The following is a 9058-nucleotide window of genomic DNA, read 5'->3' on the forward strand; positions in this document are numbered from 1 at the left end:
CGCGCTATCTCAGAGTTCCGTTGTTGTTACTGTTACTATTTGATGAATTAGGTTTATTTTTGATAAGATTATTTAATTTAGATTTAAGTTTATTGAATTTGGTGAAAGTTACATTGTCCAATCTGTCCTGAACATCATTCAAAAAATTATTTAAATTATTAACATATGACTCTCTACTTGATTTCATGGGCTTTGACAATTTAAATATTATAGGCAAGATTTGATATACAAAATAATATTATTTACCGTATACAGTAAAAGTAGCACATAATTACACTAAAACAACCTTTGTTTTTACACGAAGTAAAAAGCTAACCTCAGAATACTCCCAACACATGTTTGGCAATATCAACTATGACACACCCACTTAAACGTAGACCTCTACCGGTATCCTTTGTACTTAAATTGTTTTTTTCGAATATCTCTATTGAATGTTAGATGTCGCCACCAGTTTTATATAACTAACACGACTTGTTGCTTACAGTTGTCATTGTCGCATAACAGCAATATATAATAGAAATTGACTTAGGTGCTTAGGTATAAAGATGCTGTTGTCTGAGGGCAACAAAACCAGATACCGGGTGAAATATATACAATAACTTTTCCAGTTACCTCGTCACCAAATTAGTGTAATGTGGCGGAAGTATATAAATGATTAAACATAGTTTTATGCAACTTGTAAGTATTTTTAACTAACGGGGAAATAACAACCAAAATCTTTTTCATTGACAATTGGCATTAGATATGATGGTTAACTCTCTTTTTCTTTCTCTATGCCCCTTATAATATACTATGAAAAAATGTGAGTACAATATTACCAATTTCTTGTTTTAGTATATTGCTGATACCGACGAAGAGCAAACCTACGGTGAACTTTTACAGCGTTGTGTACGCACAGCCTGTCATCTCTCAACAAGAAATTTAACGAACGACGATGTTGTTGTGCTTTGTTCTTACAACCACAAAGAAAGTGTAGTGCCATTCATTGCTAGTATATTCTTAAATATTCCGGTAGCATCTATGGATCAAACATTATCCATTTTGGAAACGGTTTATTTGCTGAAAGAAGTAAAACCCAAAATCATTTTCGTAGTCCTTGAAGGTTTGGAACTTATGGAAACTTCAGTTAAACAAGCAGGTAAGACTTCCTTAATATTTTACTTTTTGACGTGACAACGTCTTAAATTAGGTTGTGGCTCGGAGTCATTCATGAAAAAGTGTAACGCCCGCTCACGTCTGTTACAATGAGTCACCGAACGAGAGAGAGGCCCGCCGGACCGGCGAATGCCTTGCGTCTCTCTCCCACTCAAACATGATCGGTCCGCTGCGCGCGCAGCACTAGAGAATTAGGCGCGTTGAATCGGTGCGTGCTTGTGTCTCTGTCTTTCTCGAGCGTTCTTGGCGTTCAAGACACATTACAGCAGAAACACTTCCTTTCATTTCATATTTCTCCTATCATCGTCCTATCCTCAACAAAATCACTCAAATAGAAATTAGTTAAGTTTAAGTTTACATGTACAATGTTTTAGTAAACAAAATATATTTCTATAGTTAAAATTTGTGCAATTCTTATTTTCATTCAATTCCTTGTTCCTATTGTGCAATTTAATAATATTCATATCAATAAATATTCTACAGAGAAAAAGACGTTGTCACGTAAAATCTTCGCCCGTAAAACCGACTTTACAGGCAACCGATTTTTTTTTATCTAACATAATCATACCGCTTGTAATCATTGAACGACCCATCAGAAACGTTGAGTACTAATGGGTAACAATATAACTATCTTCTAAAGTTAAGAGCCAATGTAGAACAATAAAACTCACAACTTTCTTTGGGAGCCAATTGTTAGGCTTCTTCTAGCTCAGTCCCTTAGGCGTGAGAACGTCTTATCTTAGAAGTAAATCTGAACCATGAGTTTGGCTGGCAAAAATAAACCGAGATATTATCTAATTATATTTATTGTACATAAAAAATATAAAATAAATTTTAATATTAAAAATCTAGGCAAATCTTGCCTATAAGCTTTACAAATATAAAATATGATATTTATGACATCACTGAATAACTCGTTGGCTTCAAAGGATTACAAAATATAGTGGTTAGTTGCTGATGTTGGCTTCGCAGGATATCTTGCTGGAGATGCCGGGATCGAGCCCATTTAGTTCTGAGCAGCTATTATGTTCTGCATGTTCTGTATTCAGCATCTGCTGCAGTTGCCATCCCATGTGTGTGGTTAAATTCCTCACAAAAAGGGTGGTCAAAAGTTAATTAGGCAAAAAAACTAAAAATTAACCATGTGTTAGTTGAAAATAATTATTAAATAGAAAATAGCAAATGGGCAAAGATAAAATGGATATAATAATTATTAAAGAAATTAGTTAAATTATAATAAAGATAATAACTGCATATTGGATGAATTTTAAAGTTAAAAGAAACATGTGTGAAAGAGGTTATGTATGGATAAAAGAAGTCAAATTGTGAATCATAAAAAGACACTGGAAGTTGGTTAAATATTAAATCTAACTTACCCCAAAAAAAAATTTAATATTATAAATTATTTTTCAATCCAAGCATGCTTTTTTATAAATAAACGATATTTATAAAAAACATACCACTACAGAATTGTGGCAATGACAGAGAAGTGACATAACAAAGCACAGTTGCCAACTAACAGATATACTGCATATTGAAGTGGTGCATAGAAATTTATATGTTCCATGTCTGTGATATAGAATAGAGTGGAGTTAAATATAGGAAATATGACTGAAATAAATGAAGATTAAAAATGAAAAGTAAAGATTAAATATGATATTTAGTTAATTGAAAAATTGAAAGAAGAATTGGACGCCAACTATTTTTAGAATACAAATAGTAATAGATAAAGTTAATAAGTGAATAAAATCAAAATAAATTATAGTAGAATAATTATTAAAAGAAAAATAACAAACATGTGACCTTTATAATGTTACACACTCCTACCACCCATCACAAAAATTTCGAACACAACTGAGAAATTTTTCTCATAGAAAACAAGTAGACAATGTTCTCCCCAGGAAAAGGGTATATGCAGTAGTAATCTGTAACAGCTAATTAAAAATAATTACTTTAATGTTAAAAATAAGTAATTATGAAATATTAATTATAAAAATTTAGAATAAAACTCAGTTAAAAATTGTTTAATCAAAAAAAAAATTGGATATACTTTAAGTAAGTATATAATTAATTTCCAAGTAAAAAGACATTGTATAAAGTTCAAGTAATAATAATCAGGTCAATTTAGATATAAAACTAGTGGTCAAATAACGAAAATTCCCAGAAAGCCAAATATTGCTGAAGAGCTTGGATTTACCATTACACATAAAGTTTTAAAAATCCCCATCGATCGTGTGTTTGCTACAAAAGTTATTTGGGATAAAATGTCAAAATTTGTTTTTTGGATTTTTCTCGAAAACGGTAAGTTTTATCAAAAAAAACCTCAAACCAAAGTTGTAGATCTTAAAATTCTTTTAAATTTAGATAGCCTTTATGATTTTTTTTCTAAAAGTTACCATTCCTGAGATATTGCGATTCTAAGAGACACATTATACATGATATGTACATGTAAGCCATGTATATACATATCAGGTACTTCAAACAAATATAAATACCTATTTGTATTTCTTTTATATATAATATACTATTTTGAAAACATTTATTCAATAGATAGTCAGTTCCTAACTGAATTCCTTCTACTAACGTGGCTATTCTATTGGCCGTAGGTCTAGTTCATACATATGTTTCTTCTAGTGCTAAAGGTTTAGTTCATGTGAAGATACGTACTTATTACAAGCGTCTATAATTTAGGTTATTTGTGCTATTTCATAGCTTCAAAAATGGCTTATTTTTGCTTTGTTTGCAATAAACTTTTAAGTGAAGATAAAACAGTTGTGGTTGATCGTGAAATGACAAATTTAATAGAGGCTATCGTCGCGAGAGGTGATGAGTTTACGTAATATTTAGGAACTCAAAAATCCATTACAATACACATGTATTGTACCAATACAATAGAGGAAATAACCAAGGTATAGGAGGCGTAGACTTTTTGGTACATAAGAGAATTGAAAACTTGGTAACTAAATTCCAAGCGATTTCTAATAGTTATCTATCTGGTAATAAAACTAAATCGTAGATACAGCACTCAAATAATCCACTGTTATGCACCAACTTCTTCTGCAGATGATGAAGAGGTAGAACAACTTTATGAAGACATTCCAAGAGCCAGAAACTTAGAGAAAACATATTACGTAATAATTACGGGAGATTTCAACGCTAAAATAGGAAAGAACGAAAATAACAACGACATCTACTATACAGAACCCCGGAACAGACCATAGAACAATTCTAAACGTCGATTCGGAAACTCTCCCTAAAATAACTTCTTCGGAAATTAGACATGTCTTACAGCAAATGAAAAATAAAAAGCTCCTGGTGAGGATCATATAACGTCTGAAATGTTAAAAATGGGCGGCAACATCGTTGTAAAGGTTGTGGAAGTTTTGTTGAATAAGTGTCTAACAGAAAAAAGAATAGCCAGTCTGTGGCTGGCAGCTTGGCATAATAACCAACCGCATAACACAAAAACTTGATTGATATCAACCGGTTGAACAGGCAGGATTTAGAAAAGAGGCCTATGTCCAGCAGTGGACAAATAGAGGCTGAAGAAGAAGAAGACACATGGACTGTAGAAAATCATACGCCCGGAAAACTTTAATCGCTGCAGTGAAAAGACAACGTGAAGAGGAACAGGCTAGTACTTCAAAAATAAGTCCACCTCGTACTAGAACGCGAGTAAGTGAATCAAATTTTTGTTTTAAAAAATACTTTTTATTTTGTGGCATTAAAGTCAATGAAGAAACTGAGAAAAAGAAAGCACAGCTTCTTCGAAAAAAAAATTGTAACGTGACTACACTAAAATTCAAAGATCATCATTATCAGTGGCATTACAGCTCGTTATGAGCCAAAGCCTTCTTCAGAACAATCTTCCATTCGCCCCTGTCTCTGGCAACTCTTCTACATGCTTTAACTTCGATGGATTTTAGATCATCCTCTATGTTATCTTGATACCTAAGTTTTGGTCTTCCTCTGGCTCGTCTTCCCACTGGTCCTATTCGGTCGAAAATTTTTCTGGTCGTTGCATCTTCATCTCGCCTAATTACATGTCCTATCCATCGAAGGCGTGCTAATTTAATACATTTTACAACGTCAGGTTCCCCAAAACTTCTGTATAACTCAAAGTTGTAGCGCCTACGCCACAAATCCTGTTCTTGGATTCCTCCATATATTTTCGTTAGAATTTTTCTCTCGAAACGTTTAAGCAATTCTTGGTCGTTCTGTGTAAGTGACCACGTTTCAGAGCCGTATGTTAACACTGGCCTTATTAATGTTTTATATATGGTAACTTTAATTTTTCTGGGTAGTTTTGGGGCCATATGTTTAATCAAGCCATAATAGCACTTATTGGCAAGCACTATCCTTCTTTTAATTTATTCGCAGACATTGTTGTCTTTGGTCAGCAGTGAGCCCAGGTAGACGAAGGTGTCCATACCTTCCAGTTCCAGATCATCAATTAATAGTCTAGGTATCTGGTTGCCTGATCTAATACAATACATATACTTGGTTTTCTGTGCGTTTATTTTTAAACCCATTCTAAGTGCAGACGCTCTTAGTTATCGAAATGCTTCGATGAGAGATTCTGTGGACCTAGCAATAATGTCTATGTCATCTGCACATCCGACCACTTGTACAGATTTATTAAAGATGGTGCCATTCGTATTAATATGGTACTCTCGAATTACTTTTTCTAGTGCAAGGTTAAATAAGAGACACGACAGTCCGTCTCCCTGTCTCAGTCCATTTTTACAATGGAAGGGTCTGGAAAAGTCGTTTTGGATTCTGACTATACTCTCTACATCTGTGAGTGTAAGTTCCGTTAGTTGAACAAGATGAAGCGGCATTTAAAATTCCACCATAGCCTGTAGACGTTTTTGACTGTTGACTGAGTCGTATACGGCTTTGAAATTCACGAATATGTGGTGGGTGTCGACTCCGAACTCAAGCGTTTTCTCAAGAATCTGCCTGACTGTGAAGATTTGATCCGTTGTTGATTTATTGGGTCGGAAACCGCACTGGTAGTTCCCAACTATTTGTTCAGCATAGGGGATCAATCTTCTGTACAATACGTTCGACAATACTTTGTATGCCACGTTAAGTAGGGCGATGCCCCTATAATTATCACATACCATCATATCTCCCTCTTTGTGAAGAGGGTGCATTACACCTAATTTCCAGTCCGCGGGCGTTTCCTTCCGTTGCCAGATTTTCGTTACTAATTTATGCATGTGTTTAAAAAGGGTGTCACATCCATTCTTAAATAGTTCGGCAGGAAGATTGTCCAAACCGGGAGCTTTGTTATTTTTCAGTTTTGAAATGGCTTCTCTAATTTCTTCTTCAGTGGGGGGCGGCTCTTGAGAGTTTTCATCCATTTCAGGCAAAGTAATTTCTATTTGGTCTTCTTCACGACTATCGCTAAGCAGATCTTCAAAAAATTCAAAGAATCCCTGTTAAAATTAGCTAAAAATTGTTCTGATGATGTTTCAAAGGTTGTTCTTGAACGTATTAATTTTACGTATGATTCATTCGCTTCTGATACAAAATATCATGAGAGTTGTTACAAATCCTTCTTAAATCCTAATACTGTTGCTAAAATTGGCCGTCCACAATATGAAACTGTAAGATCTGCGATGGAGAAAATTTTTCAATTCAAAGAAACGAGTGATGATTACCAGTTATCATGCATCATGACTGCTGTTTGGCCTAGAACCTTTAAATCTAAATTACAGCTGGGTCTTTTAGTTTTTTTTTTCATCGGCGATTGGGTTCGTTTACTGTTCTTACAGTAAAACAAGTAACTATGATTCAGCAGCAGTTTTTAGTTGTCAACCTCATATTGTACCACCAGAAACAGGCACATTCATTTAATACGTTGCAGACATTAATTTAAATACTTTGGACTGTATTATAAGAAAAGTCGATGCAACAAGTAACTGAAGTTCTTTTAGCGAAAGATTTTGCAGCAAAGGCTCTTGTATCTATGCAGGTCTATTAAAACACTGGCGTAGTTGAATACAGGGGAAACTATGGTAATAAAACGCGCCGAGTACACTACCTCACAGGTGGCGTGGAAATCTGTGCATATCATGTTTAATGTTATTTGTAGAATCGCGATATCTCAGGAACGGTAACTCTTAGGAAAAAAATGATAAAAACCATTTTTGTAGAAAATTAAGGTCTACAACTTTGATTATTAGGATTAGTAAGGTTATTTTTGATAAAACTTACGATTTTCGAAAAAAAAATCCAAAAAACCTCAAATTTTGACCTTAAATTAGAATAACTTTGTAGCACACAGACGATCGATAATATTTTACGCGCTATCTCAGAGTTGGTATACCCCAGCTTTCCACCAGTATTTGGCTTAAGGGAATTTTTGTTATTTTAAAAGTCTATATTGACCGGAGTATAATCAAAACTCAAAGTATATAATATAATGGGCAAATAACCAAAATTAGGTAAATATAAAACAGAGATTACATCTCAAATAAATAAAGAGCCACTAAAAATTCTAATGAATCAATCTCAAAATAAAATATTAAGTACTCGGGATAACTGACTACCTAAAGTAAGATAATGAGAACAATAAACATAAGTTAAGACATGTAGATAATAAAGTATAAATGCAATTAATGATAAATATTAAAAAATTACTAACTATACTTTTATGTCAAATAAAACAAAGTTCTACACAAAAGAGAAAAATGAACTGCATATAACAAGTCCTAAAATAATAAACAAGTAAGTTAACAAAGAAAGAGAATGATACACAAAACAAAGCTACTTCCACCAAATATAAACCAAGGATCTACACCAAAAAACAAAATAATGTATAAATATGATCTACAAAAGACAGAAGATAACAAATGTAATGAAAGTTTAATAATATAGTTTAGTTATAAATTTAAGTTATGAAACTTAAGAGTTTATTAATTTTGTTAATATTTTTATAGGGCTGGACACGGAATTAGTTGTATATGGTTCATCTGACGCTCACACGGAATTCTCAAGCTTTTTAGAACCTCATGAAAATGAAGAGAAATTTGCTCCAACGAAAGTGGCTAGTTTGAAGGACACTGCTGTTATTATGCTTAGTAGTGGCACCACCGGCCTTCCGAAAGCAATTATTCTTAATCACTTGGGGCTTATGGAACAGCCATTAGCTGTACCGTAAGTTACAACTCTACAACAGTGTATCTATGCATAAGTAGATGTATATTATTTTTAAACAAAATTTAGTAAACAGAGTAACGAATTATCCCTAGTGGATAACTAGCGTATATAGTTAATAGGAATAAACCAAAATTTTAAATGAAATAAATGATATTGAACGCTAATAAGAGAAACACAAAATTGTAAAAGGTGTCTTTTTAAAGGTATAGAAATGTAAGTTGGTAACACTTTTTTAACTGTTGGCCATTTTGACAGCTGTCAAGTGATTTATGTTGAGTTATGTTGAGTTTGGTTTGGGCATGTCGGCATGAATATACTTGACGCCTGAACAACGCTTCCAAATTGTACAAATTTATTTTGAAAATTATGGTGCTGTTCGAAATACGTATCGCTCACTACCTCTATTTTATGGTCAACATAATAGACCATCAGAGCAAGTAATTCGATTACCGATGGAACGTTTTTGCACCACGTTTACTCTAAATCAGAGCTTCTTAAACTTTTGTCATTCACGACCCCATTTATGATTGCGAGTTTCTTGACGACCCCATACAAATATAAAAGAAAAATAAATTAATATTTTTTGATGATTTATTTATTAGGTAACATTTAGAATTCGTTTTGAAACATACAAAAATCTAAAATTAAAAATTGCACAAAAAATTATAAAATTGTATTTATTAAAGTTTCAAAAATAAAAGTGGATTCTGACCATCTCAATTCGCTCGAATAT

At 33.2% G+C, this 9058-nt stretch overlaps 1 protein-coding gene across 1 annotated transcript; it reads left to right on the forward strand.

Annotated features, from left to right (window-relative positions):
- Positions 1–834: 834 nt before the first annotated feature.
- LOC140431893 (luciferin 4-monooxygenase-like) lies at positions 835–8322 on the forward strand (the record flags this gene model as incomplete). Its single annotated transcript, XM_072519765.1, has 2 exons — positions 835–1138; positions 8106–8322. Coding segments are annotated over 2 exons (521 nt in total), but the record flags the coding sequence as incomplete, so codon positions are not given.
- Between the last annotated feature and the right edge of the window lie 736 nt (positions 8323–9058).

The sequence above is a fragment of the Diabrotica undecimpunctata genome, unplaced genomic scaffold, assembly GCF_040954645.1.
Source record: "Diabrotica undecimpunctata isolate CICGRU unplaced genomic scaffold, icDiaUnde3 ctg00000975.1, whole genome shotgun sequence".
Lineage (NCBI taxonomy): Eukaryota > Metazoa > Arthropoda > Insecta > Coleoptera > Chrysomelidae > Diabrotica > Diabrotica undecimpunctata.